The following is a 13,840-nucleotide window of genomic DNA, read 5'->3' as shown; positions in this document are numbered from 1 at the left end:
TCAGACTCCAGAATGTCTGGCTCTAGATGAGTGATCACACCATCGTGTCATGAAGATCTGGGTCATGAAGATCTTTTTTGTATAATTTTTCTGTGTATTCTTGCCACCTCTTCTTAATATCTTCTGCTTCTGTTAGGTCCATACCATTTCTGTCCTTTATTGTGCCATCTTTGCATGAAATGTTCTCTTGGTATCTCTAATTGTCTTGAAGAGATCTCTAGTCTTTCCCATTCTATTGTTTTCCTCTATTTCTTTGCATTGATCACTGAGGAAGGCTTTCTTATCTCTCCTTGCTATTCTTTGGAACACTTCATTCAGATGGGTATATCTTTCCTTTTCTCCTTTGCTTTTCACTTCTCTTCTTTTCTCAGCTATTTGTAAGGCCTCCTCAGCCATTTTGCCTTTTTGCATTTGTTTTTCTTGTGGGTGGTCTTGATCACTGCCTCTTGCACAATGTCACAAACCTCTGTCCATAGCTCCTCAGGCACTCTGTCAATCAGATCTTGAATCCATTTCTCACTTCCACTGTATAATCATAAGGGATTTGATTAGGTCATACCTGAATGGTCTAATGGTTTTCCCTACTTTCTTCAATTTAAGTCTGAATTTGGCAATAAGGAGTTCATGATCTGAGCCACAGTCAGCTCCTAGCCTTGTTTTTGCTAACTGTATAGAGCTTCTCCATTTCTGGTTGCAAAGAATATAATCAATCTGATTTCGGTATTGACCATCTGGTGACGTCCACGTGTAAAGTCTTCTCTTGTGTTGTTGGAAGATGGTGTTTGCTATGACCAGTGTGTTCTCTTGGCAAAACTCTGTTAGCCTTTGACCTGCTTCATTTTATACTCCAAGGCCAAATTTGCCTGTTACTCCAGGTATCTCTTGACTTCCTACTTTTGCACTCCAGTCCCGTCTAATGGAAAAGACATCTCTTTTGGGTTTTAGTTCTAAAAGGTCTTGTAGTTCTTCATAGAACCATTCCACTTCAGCTTCTTCAGCATTCATGGTTGGGGCACAGACTTGGATTACTGTGATTTTGAATGGTTTGCCTCGGAAACGAACAGAGATCATTCTGTTGTTTTTGAGATTGCATCCAAGTACTGCATTTCAGACTCTTTTGTTGACTGTGATGGCTACTCCATTTCTTCTAAGGGATTCCTGCCCTCAGTAGTAGATATAATGGTCATCTGAGTTAAATTCACCCATTTCAGCCCATTTTAGTTCGCTGATTCAAAAATGTCTATGTTCACTCTAGCCATCTCCTGTTTGACCACTTCCAATTTCCCTTGATTCATGGACCTAACAATCCAGGTTCCTATGCAATATTGCACTTCACAGCATCGGACTTCACTTCCATCACCAGTCACATCCACAACTGGGTGTTGTTTTTGCTTTGGCTCCGTCTCTTCATTCTTTCTGGAGTTATTTCTCCACTGATCTCCAGTAGCATATTGGGCACCTACTGACAGGGGGAATTCATCTGTCAGTGTCCCATCTTTTTGCCTTTTCATGATGTTCATGGGGTTCTCAAGGTAAGAATGCTGAAGTGGTTTGCCATTCCCTTCTCCAGTGGACCACATTTTGTCAGAACTCTCCACCATAACCTATCCATCTTGGGTGGCCCTATATGGCATGGCTCATAATTTCGTTGAGTTAGTCAAGGCTGTGGTTCGTGTGAGCAGTTTGGTTAGTTTTCTGTAATTGTGGTTTTCATTCTGTCTGCCCTCTGATGGATAAGGATAAGAGGCTTATGGAAGCTTCCTGATGAAAGAGACTGACTGAGGGGAAAACTGGGTCTTGTTCTGATGGGCGGGGCCATGCTCAGTAAATCTTTAATCTATTTTTCTGTTGATGTACAGGCTGTGTTCCCTCCCTGTTTTTTGACCTGAGGCCAAACTATGGTGGAGGTGATGAAGATAAGGGTGACCCCCTTCAAAAGGTCCCATGCAGGCACTGCTACACTCAGCGCCCCGACCCTGCAGCTGGCCACCGTCAACCCACGCCTCTGCTAGAGACTCCTGGACACTCACGGGCGAGTCTGGTCAGTCTCTTGTGGGATCACTGCTCCTTCCTCCTGGGTCTTGGTGCATGCAAGGTTCTGTTTGTGCTGTCCAAGAGTCTGTTTCCTGTGTAAGTTCTGGTGGCTCTGTGCTGGGATTAATAGTGACCTCCTCAAAGAGGGCTTATGCCATACCCAGGTCTGCTGCACCCAGAACCCCTGCCCCTGTGGCAGGCCACTGCTGACCCGTACCTGAAGGAGATGCTCAGACACAGTTCTGGCTCAGTCTCTGTGGGGTCTCTGGGTCCTGGTGGGCACAAGATTTGTTTGAGCCCTCTGAGCATTTCTGGTGGGTAAGGGGTTTGATTCTAAATGTGATTTCACCCCTCCAACCATCTTGCTGAGGCTTCTCCTTTACAGTATGGAGTATCTTTTTTGGCAAGATCTAACATTCTCCAGTCAATGGTTGTTTAGCTGCGAGTTTTAGTTTTGGAGTTCTCGCAAGAGAAGATGAGCGCATGCCCTTCTACTACGCCATCTTACACCAGTATACAGTGCTGGGATATTGTCTCCCAAATATGTGTAGCAGATGTAGTCTGTTAAGAATCTGAAGTGAACCACATTTGTGAGGGCTAACCCAATATTTTTAGTATTTTAAAAATCAATAGCTTTCATAAATTCAATTGGAGAAATAAAAACAAAAACAAAAAATAAAAATGGGATGAGTATGTGAAATCCTAGAAGAGTTTCTAAAATAAAACCACATTTTTATGTGAAATTTTCCTAAAAAGGTCTAGTGGATATTGACTTTATTTTGGAATACTCATCATGACCCCAGTGATGTTTGGATGGAAATAAGTGGGTGGAATCTTGTGTTGGCCTAAGAATCAGGAACAAGCAGTTTTTGTCTAGTCTTTATCTCAGGCAGGCTGAGCATACTTCTGGCATTTTTGTGATTTCACTTTCTCTAATACAGGATTATAACTCCAGCTCTCTTCATAGTAGATATTTTTAGAATTACCTGGTAATTACTTCATTGACTTGGCTCTACCAAGTTAACTGACATTATCATGTTCCCATCTTACAGCTCACCAACTGTTATCATATTTCCCTTCCTAAATTTTTATACTGAAGTTCCACTTCCACTATCTCCAAATGTGACTATATTTCTAGGTAGAGTCTTTAAAGAGTTAATTAAATTAAATGAACTTTGTGTGGCTGGATCCTAACCCAATATGAGCAATGGACTTATAAAAAAGAAGAAATTTGGACAGAGACATTTTGTTGTTTTGTCACTTACTCGTGTTTGACTCTTTTGGGGATCCCATGGGCTGGGACTGTAGCTCACCAGGCTCCTCTGTTCATGGAATTTTCCAGGTAAGAACACTGGAGCGGGTTGCCATTCCCTTTCCCAAGGATATTCCTGACTCAGAGATCAAAACCCATCAGTTTCTCTACTACTGAGCCACCTGGGAAGCCCATTATAGAGACATGCATGGAGGGAAATGATGCGAAAACACAAGGAGAAGACAGTCATTGCCAAGCCAAGAGAGAGGCCTTAGAAGACACCAGTGCTGCTTATACCTTGATCTCCAGCTTCTAGCATCCAGAAGTGTGAGGGAAAAAATTCAATTGTTTAATCCACCCGATCTGTGATTCTTCATTATGGCAGTCCTAGTAAGCTAATACATCAACTCAGAAATATTTGGGGAAGGTCTTCTCTGATACAAAAACATATGAGAACATTAACCTTTGTTTTATTGCTGGTCTCTAGATGACTCATTCCAACATAAAAGATCTTAAAAAGAAAGGGATGTAAATACAGATATAGATATATTAAGATGACAAAATCTTCTATAAATAAGACAATGTCACCGCAAAACAGAAGAAATAGCTAAAATAAAGAATTAATAAATAGAATTTAATAAATAAAGAATTAATAAAAAGAACCCTCGGATTTAGCAACAAGACACAGCTTATAAGGGTGCTGATGATGACGGTGTTACTTGTAGAAACATTCATCAATTATCCTCCAGAGAAAGACTATCATTCTTACTCTCATTTTAAAAGGGTCACATCAGGCTGCCCCGTTATATATGTTTTAGTACTATTGATAATGACAGTTGCCACAACAAAATAATAGGCATTTATTGAATTCTTGGTATGTGCCAGGTGCTATAATAAAATCTCACATGGCTTATCACAACTAAGGCTCACAATAACACCATCAATTAGGCAATACTAGAAATCAATTCAAAGAGTGCTCAGTCTCTCAGTCGTTATCCAACTGTTTGCAACCCCATGGACTGGAGCCCATCAGGCTTCTCTATCCATGGAATTCTCCAGACAAGCATACAGGAGTGGGTTGCCATTTCCTACTCCATTAAAGAAGCTATTAATATCCAAAAGACTCACAATTCTGTTACTCACTAGATGAATTACAGCTATTGGGCTAATATTATGGACTCAATTGTTTTAAAAGGCAACCAGATCCCCTGCTCATCATTATCTCTAGTGATTGTAAGAATCTTACCAGAAGGCGCTTCCAGAGTGAAGGCATCTGTGAGTTTTGACAACAGCTCTTGCAGTTCTTCCTCTAGCTCATCCTTCCTCTCCTGGATGTTCATTGCCCCTTTCTTTTCCCCTGGTGCCAGAGCAAGACCAGTCATTTCAACAGGAGGAATTTTTGGGATGTCCTGCAGCCGTCCTTCCTGGGAACTGGGCAGGGCACTAGAGGTTTCCTTTGAGGTCTTCTGTGCTTGGCTTTGTGCCCTGGGGCTTTGCGCTGGCCTCGGCTTTAAGGTGGCCTCTGGTAATTCTGAGTTTGGTAGAGCATGTCTTGCAGGCGCTGGACCTCTGTGGCTTCCATTAATCACGGTGGACTTAGGAAGTGTTTCCTGTTGTGAACCATCCTCAGTGGAACCCTTGATCTGGGAAGAATCTCCTCCCCTGTTCTGAAATCTTTCTTCACCCTTTCCGTGGTCACCCTTGGCAATCACATTTTGCCAGGAAAAAGATGAAGGATGGAGGGGCTGCAACATTGCCTAGGTAAAGAAAATTTTATTTATGAAGAAATTAACATTTTTCTTACCTTTTCATTATGTGTTAAATTTCAATATTTCAATAGGAAATTTTAATGCCATACTTTCTTTTTTGTCTCTACAATATTAGCAATTTTATTTTATGCTGCTAATTCAATGTCACCCTAAAACTATCTACAAAAGTTAGAACAGTTTAGATTCTAAAAAGATCACAGGGAATAATCATAAGGAATTTTGGAAAACTCTAGGTTCTGAAAGTTTAAGTTCCAAAATATCAAAGGAATATCTGAAAATGTCATGATATATTGTATTGATAGATAAAAATATTACAATAAAAAGTTCATAATGATCTACTTAGGTAGGTTTCAAAATAAGCCATAGGTATAAAATCTAGGGAGTGTGCAGCCTATGAAGTACAGGTCTCTAAGTGTAAGTCTGTGGACTCCTGGAGGTCCCTGAGACCCTTTCTATAGCACAAGGAACTATATTCAATATCTTGTAATAACCTTTATGGAAAAGAATCTGAAAAGGAATATATGTATTTATGTATAACTGAATCACTTTGCTGTATACTTGAACACAACATTGTATATCATCTATTCTCCAATAAAAAAGGAAAAAAGAATATCCTTGAAGGTGTAGCAAAAATTCTTGTTTTTCTCAGTAACATGTCTCCTTAATATTGTATGTGATGAAATGTGATGTATGCATAAAACATTTCTGATGTTTACTGAAATATAAAAATTGTCTCTTATGCAAAAGAATTAAGCTTTGGTATTTGGCAAACATCTTTTTCAAAAATGAATGAAGTGAGACTATTGCAGTAAGGAAAACAATGTTCTCTGAAGACAATTTTAATAGCTGAGCTTTTAAGCAAACACTAGAATTTTATAAAACTTGCATCCACTACCATGAGCTTGCCTCCATTCCAATTCTTAAAGACTTTTCCGACAAGATTCATGGTAATATTAATGAATATGATTTTTAAAATCTTGTATAATGAAATGGGTGAGCATTAGGAAGTTCAGCATAGCTTGGTAAATTTCCAACTGACCAATGTATGATAATACAAAATCATGCCTAGATAGAAGATTCATTCAAAAAGCACAACAGAATATTGTGTCTTAATGAAACAGGGTGCAAAAGACATCTGGTTTCAGATTCAATATTGCAACCATTCTCTTAAGAAACAATCATTTATTATGTTTTGATTTGGTATCAAGGAAGATCTCCAATTATCTGAAAAGGCAACTAAGATGCTTCTTTCTTTTTCATCTGCAAATCTGTGTGAGGCCAGATTTCTTCACATACTTCAGCCAAAACATCTTGCAACAGACTGAATGCTGAAGCAGGAAAAATTCAACTGTCTTTGTGAAGCCAGACATTAAATAGATTTGTAAAAAAACATAAAACAATGCCAGTCTTCTAATTAAATACATATATAAGAATATATGGGCTTCCCTGGTGGCTCAGATGGTAAAGAATCCACCTGTAATGCAGGAGACCTGGATTCAATCCATGGGTTGGGAAGATCCCCTGGAGGAGAGCATGGCTACCCACTCCACTATTTTTGCCTGGAGAATTCCATGGACAGGGGAGCCTGGTGGGCTATAGTCCACAGGGTTGCAAAGAGTTGGACACAACTGAGCAACTACCACACACACACACACACAAATATTTAATTACTGTTTAAAACATTATATTATATAATAGGTTTATTATTTTCATTTTCAAATTAGTTAAATTTATTTTAAAACCACTTATCAGTCTTAATTTTGATTAAGGTAAATAGCAATAGATATAACCCACAAAAGCTCTCTGGGACCCTCAAAAAATTATAAGAATCTAAAAGGGATGCTGAGACTAAAGGTTTAAGAATCAATGCTATAAAGTACCTTTTTGCCCCAAGTCTACTGTTTGTAAATGGTACCCATGCTGTTGTCTCCCAATGGCACTACCTTCAGAAAAGTGGAAGATATCATCTGGCTGATGAAAGGGGGAGTTGATCAGGGTATGGAGAAAAGTGGGAAAGGGAGATCAGAGTGAGGTGCAAGAGCCTCAGGCTGCAGCCCACCCTCAGCCCAAAGATTCTAGGTCAGACCTCCAGATGGTCCAGATGACCAGTGTCTCCCACATTCTATACCTGTAGATCCTGTCCCATTAGCTGGTCCACAGACTGTCCTGATTGACTGTGAGTTTGTGAATCTTTGTATCATATCTGCAACTTTTTTCTTCCTGGCAGGCATAGATGGCTTGCAACTTGTCTTTGTATCAGTTTAACCACTTTTTAAGGAGCCTGCAAAGAGGACAGGTCTGAGTGGCTTGGAAGGGCAAGACACCAGTATAGCAAGATGCAAGAGCCCTAGCGAAATGTACACTGGGTCATCTCTGTGGGAGAAGGTGCTGGAGAAGCCTGGATTTGACTAATAACACCTAACATTCATCAGTCTTGCCTTAACCTGTTCACCCTGTACCGCTGTTTTCATGTCTACTATATACACAATTATCCCAAGAATTTCAGTGTTTTTAGAGGTGTTTTCAGAAATTCATCATGCCTATTATGGACTGTTTTTGACAGCATACCTTCAGCAGCTCCTTACATGTGACTATTGACTTTATTCATCATCCTTCTGTCCATAAATACTCCATTTAGAATGACGGCATGCATGTCATGGCTAAATACCTAACATCTGACCAAGACCACAAGGGAAGGAGCAATCAAGCAATTCGTGAATTCTGGGTCTATCTTGGCTTCTCACCCTAAGTCTAGTTGTTCATTGGTTTCAGAATGAATCAAGTAGTCAGAGTAATTCTTTCATAACATGAGGGAGATTATGTTGCTCCTCTGCTAAAAGTCCTCCAGTGTCTCCCCCTCTTTATTTAGAATAAACCAAAGTCCTTACAGAGGCAGCCAAAACTTGATAAGATGGCCAGAATCTCCCTTCCCTCCTTGACCTCATCTCTAACTTCTCCTGCTCACTGACTGCCCTTCAGCCACACAGAGCTCTTGGTAACTGCTTGAACTCCCCTCAGAGCTGGCTCTTTTGGGCCCCTCTGTCTGGAATTCTCCTTCCCTAGGTTTTTGCTCAACTCATCCCATCATCTTTAAGCTTCCAGTTGCCATCTTACCCTCAGTGAGGCTCTCCCTCACTACTCTACTTGAAACTGCAAACCAGAACCCGCAACCTCACCTCCATCATCCCCCATCTCCTTCCCCAGTCCTTCCCATCTCCTTGTCTCCGTGGATTTTTGCCACATCTAATTGCTGCAGAACAAGACGCAATCCTAGATTTTGACTTAGTCTCAAGTCTTCAGACTTCTGGATAGTCACTTTTAAAACACACTAACTGCTTTACTTGTTACTTCACTCTTATTTTATTTATTCTATTACTTAATAACTACTTATTGTGTCTTTATTCTGGCAACTTTTTTTTTTCTATTTTGCTTCTTGTCATATCCCCAAACCCAGGCCTAAAACAGTTCCTGTTACAAAGTACATATACAACTAAAATTGGCTTTTTAAAGCACAGTCTTATTATTTGACCAGTACTGTTCTATTTGTGGAATTTGTGGACATTGGCTCCCTGGTAGGAAACAAAACAAACATTTTCAGTGTTAGAGCCATTGAAAATGTTAATTGCCACAGATCTTGGAGAGGTCTTGGAATTTAGCTGGGGTTCATATCCAAAGCAGGCATCTCTAAAAGATGGCCCTCTAACTTCCAGATAGCCACACAGGTGGAACAAGAGTCTGACTTTAACATCTTTGATTGTAATTAGCATTTCAAGTACATCTTTATGATGGACTTTTCAGAAGAGTCAGCTGAGAGATTTTTATATAGCAGACGACAAAGAAGCATTCTCCAAAAGCTTCTCTAGACAGTATTTTCTATAAGTAGAGTGCTGTGTTTGTTATGACCAGTAACGACATCCATTTTCTGCTGTACTGCCTGTCACCGCCGTCCCTTGCCTCCTCTGGCCCATCCACCATGTTTGAACACCTCATAGACACACATTCACATCTTGGACAATCCAGGAGAAAGCAGGGGAAGCCTGCATTTCTTTTCTGACTCTCTTTTGTTTTTTTTTTTTTAATGGAGAAATTATCATAGAGAGTTTCTGGTGAACATAATTTACCTAGTACCCATATTTCCAGGCAAATATTCACTGCTAATATGGTTCAGATTATTTGAGAAATAATTCCTTTCAAGTGATCTGAAATCTGTCTTTATAAATTAGATCTTTACATGTAGTTCTGCTTTCTGAGGCTAAGGAGCTTGAATCTCCTATGTAGGAGGCCTTCAAACAGAACACAAATATTCACAAGGCAAATCAATCATGTACAGAGTAGTGATAGTTACTTTCCTTGATCAACACCTAGTAGAGAGTAACAAATAGACAACTAGTAATTGAATGATACTCTTCCTTGTAATGTAGCCTGAGACTACATTGCTTTTTAAATAATCAGTGACACAGTGTGGGCTGTTATGAAACTTATAGTTGACTAATTTATCTCAGGCCTTTCCACACTATTTACTGTGAAACTGGGCCTATAATGATAGGATTTACATTTAATCTTTTAAAATTTAGTCTTTACTAATTGCCCCACTATTCCAGACTGCAGCATCTTAGAGATTTAAGACTCCATTTTGACCTATTATTTATGCCTTTTGGTATCATGTCACACACATTTGTGAAGTATGCTATCTACTATTTTATCCAAATCTTTGATGAACACAATGGTGTAGACAGGAACAAAGATAAAGCCTTCACATAGATTTTACTCATTAGTTAACTTCACACTGGTATTATGTGTTGATAAATACTTTACTAGGAGACCAAAGGTGTATTTAGTGGGTATGAAGTATATAAAATGGAATCAGTTAGTTTAAAACAATAGCTTGAAATACTTTTATTGTGTTTCAAAGGACAAATCAATCCTTGCATTTCTGTACCCTATTGTCATTCCTTAATAGAGAATTCTTGGCTCAGTTATTTTAAGAATTAAATTTCAAAGTTTCCTTTTTATTTCTACATTTTGTGTTTCAAAAATGCCTTTCTATTTCTATACTATTTTCCTTAAGTTTATTTCTAATTTACTTTCCATATCTTCCAGATGTTCAAGCTGGATTTAGAAAAGGCAGAAGAACCAGAGATCAAATTGCCAATATCTGTTGGATCACTGAAAAAGCAAGAGAGTTCCAGAAAAACATCTACTGCTTTATTGACTATGCCAAAACCTTTGACTGTGTGGATCACAACAAACTGTGGAAAATTCTCAAAGAGATGGGAATACCAGACCACTGGACCTGCCTCTTGAGAAACCTGTATGCAGGTCAAGAAGCAACAGTAGAACTGGACATGGAACAACAGACTGGTTCCAAATTGGGGAAGGAGTACGTCAAGGCTGTATATTGTCACCCTGCTTATTTAACTTATTTGCAGAGTACACCATGAGAAATGCCAGGCTGGATGAAGCACAAGCTGGAATCAAGATTGCCAGGAGAAATATCAATAATGTTAGATATGGAGATGATACCGCCCTGATGGCAGAGAGTGGAGAAGAACTAAAGAGCTTCCTGAGGAAAGTGAAAAAGGAGGGTGGAAAAGGTGGCTTAAAACTCAACATTCAGAAAACTAAGGTCATGGCATCTGGTCCCATCCCTTCATGGCAAATAGATGGGGATGCAATGGAAACAGTGAGAGGCTTTATTTTGGGGGGCTCCAAAATCACTGTAGATGGTGACTGCTGCCATGAAATTAGAAGATGCTTGCTTCTTGGAAGAAAAGTTATGACCAACCTAGATGCATATTAGAAAGCAGAGACATTACTTTGGTAACCAAGGTCCATCTAGTCAAAGTTATGGTTTTTCCAGTAGTCATGTATGGATGTGAGAGGTGGACTGTAATGAAAACTGAGCACGAAGGAATTGATGCTTTTGAGCAGTGGTGTTGGAGAAGACTCTTGAGAGTCCCTTGGACTACAAGGAGATCCAACCAGTCCATCCTAAAGGAAATCAGTCCTGAATATTCATTGGAAGGACTGATGTTGAAGCTGAAGTTCTGATACTTTGGCCACCTGATGTGAAGAACTGACTCATTGGAAAAGACCCTGATGCTGGGAAAGATTGGAGGTGGGAGGAGAAGGGGACAACAGAGGATGAGATGGCATCACTGACTCGATGGACATGAGTTTGAGCAAGCTCCAGGAGTTGGTGATGGGCAGGGAGGCCTGGCACGCTGCAGTCCATGGGGTCACAAAGAGTCAGACATGACTGAGAGACTAAACGGAACTGAAATGACATCACGAAAAAGATAAAAAAGATCAACATTGTTTTTAACATTAAATTATTTTTAAAAGTGTTGTTAAGCTTCTTTTCATGAATTATTATAGAATTTTTAAATGTTCCTTATCTATCATATTTTTATATTATGAAGCACATCTCATTATGTATATATATGCATGTATATACCCATCTCATTATGGGTATATATATGATGAAGCTATATTAAATGTTCAATAAATTTATTGACAGCATTTTTATTTTAATACATATTTATTAACATATATTTATACATTGCTTTACTGAGCATCTACTAGATACCAAGTATTGTGCGTGCAAACAAAGATCTTCCCTCAGATCGTCCTTCTTATTGAGGGCCAGGAATTCTGTCTTCTAAAGGAATGACAACAGGATACAGGGACTCAAAGAATGATCTGCCTTTGAGACACAATAAGATGGTAAACAGTTTCCAACCAACCTAATAAACCTTCAAGAAAGATGCTGCTAGAGAAGGTATACTGATTTCTATAGAAGCAGATGAGACACACAAGAGACACACAGAATACCTCACTGAAAATGCTTAAGCAAATTTCAAGGAATAAAATAAATTAAAACCTAAAACTTAATCTAACTATCCAAGTGGTTTTTGTCATGCTTAACCACTCAAATCTCCCCGTTACCTTCATATGGAATCATAGGATTTCTCCATTTAAGGACTATTTCCAGATTAGAAACAACGCAGTAAAAACTTTGCAAAATTTTTTTCTATAAAAGCAAAGTGTAATGCTATTGATGTGTCTCTGCTGTTAGTATTTGTCCACATACATGTGGTTCCTACCTTCTGTCTCTATGGAGAGCATTAATGGATTCACGGGTCCTCCACAGTTCATTCCTAATGCTGACTATGGTCTAGAGAAGCAAGAAATAGAGAAAATAAGTCTTTGATTTGAATTTAATCCATATTCCTAAAAATTCATAATAACATGATAATGATATTTCAAAAATGTTCTTTTTCAAAAAGTGACGAGTGTTTGTATGCTCAAAGTGCTATCACATCATCTCATTTTTACATGAGACACTTCTCTTTAAAGATATACAAACATGAGTAAAATTTTTAGGTTTTAAAAATAAGTCACAATAGTCTTTTGCCTGAGTTTCGTTGTTGCCCAGAACATCTTCCCCAAAGGCATCTGCAAAAAGCAGCTGGATTATTTTATTTCTCTTGGCTCAAGAAATCTTTCACTTGTACCTCCTATTGAAAGTTTCTTATCTTTCCATTTCATGTGCATTGAGATTCATCATTTCTCTTGGCATTCACCGAGTCTCTTTGAGTTAATAATCATCAGCTCAGTTCTCATACAGGATTTTTCTCAGCAAACTTAGCTGCTTCCTGAACTGCACCCTAAGAGCAAGTCCTGACCTGACCCAGCCTGGCCCAGGCTCCTGGGGCACCACCATGTACCAGACCACAGGTCTGTATGGGAGATTAGATTTCATTATTCTACATTGATAGGCAGCTGCGGCTATGCCCTGTGGCCTTCTCTCCTCCCTATTAATAATCTGAAGAGGGACTGGGCACTTGGGGAACGTTCTTCCATAGAATAGCCTACAAGAGAAAGAGGGTGGGGCAGGGAAAAAAAGTGAGCTACAGACTTGAAGTCACATTGTCTGGTTGGGTACCTGCTCTTTGTGGCCCTTCTGAGTGACTCGTGCCTGTCTACCTCTTCATTCAAATATTCAAACAATTTCTACATGCCTAGCATAGGTCATGGTGAATCAGTGGAATCTACATCATTAATATCAATGTTATCATATGGTACATACCGTCCTGCAACTGAGAAGCATTAAAGGTTAGCACATATGGATGTATCATGGTATATCCAGAGAACAGGCATCATGACTTAGTCATTTGCAACGGAAGGATACTTCCTGTTTCCAACTTTTCCTCTGTTTCCAACTTTTCAGAATTAATAAGCAGTGTTGCAGTGAACAAAGTGGTTCATACCTTCTTGTGCATATATGTGCAAGTTCCAGGTTTTAAGTTTTCCCCCAGATATTAAGTTTAATAGATAGTAGCCATTTGTCCCCTTTGGGCACACACACACACAAATGAATATTTGAATAGTTGTATGTGTCGTACAAGGTCTGCAAGATATACCCCAAACCGATAACCTCTAGAAAACTAGGGACCAGATTTGGGCTGGGAATTATGGCTGAAAAGGACTTTACCCTTATCTGTAATATTTTAACTGTTTTAAAATACAAGGCAAACAGATTCAAGTCTTATTTGTATAATTTTAAATGTTTTCAGGGCAGGAATAGAGGTGCAGACATAGAGAATGGATGTGTGGACACAGTAGGGGATGGGTGAGATGAATTGGGAGAGTAGGACCGATACATATACACTGAAAAGTGAACGTGTTAGTGTTCCGTCACGTCCGACTCTTTGCGATCCCATGGACTGTAGTCCACCAGCCTTCTCTGTCCATGGACTTCCAGAAAAAATACTGGAGTGGG

General features: G+C 39.3%; 1 protein-coding gene across 1 annotated transcript in view; it reads right to left on the bottom strand.

The window, feature by feature from the left end:
• DYTN (dystrotelin) overlaps positions 1–13,840 on the bottom strand; it is a 59,595-nt gene that overhangs the window by 9,237 nt on the left and 36,518 nt on the right. Inside the window, 3 exon segments of the mRNA XM_043908882.1 lie at positions 4,533–5,043; positions 7,184–7,203; positions 7,206–7,336. Of these exon segments, the coding sequence (XP_043764817.1) occupies positions 4,533–5,043; positions 7,184–7,203; positions 7,206–7,336 (662 nt within the window).

This window comes from Cervus elaphus, chromosome 8 (assembly GCF_910594005.1).
Source record: "Cervus elaphus chromosome 8, mCerEla1.1, whole genome shotgun sequence".
Classification (NCBI taxonomy): domain Eukaryota; kingdom Metazoa; phylum Chordata; class Mammalia; order Artiodactyla; family Cervidae; genus Cervus; species Cervus elaphus.
Note: the sequence above shows the minus strand (reverse complement) of the source record. Positions and strands in the feature narration are given on the sequence as shown.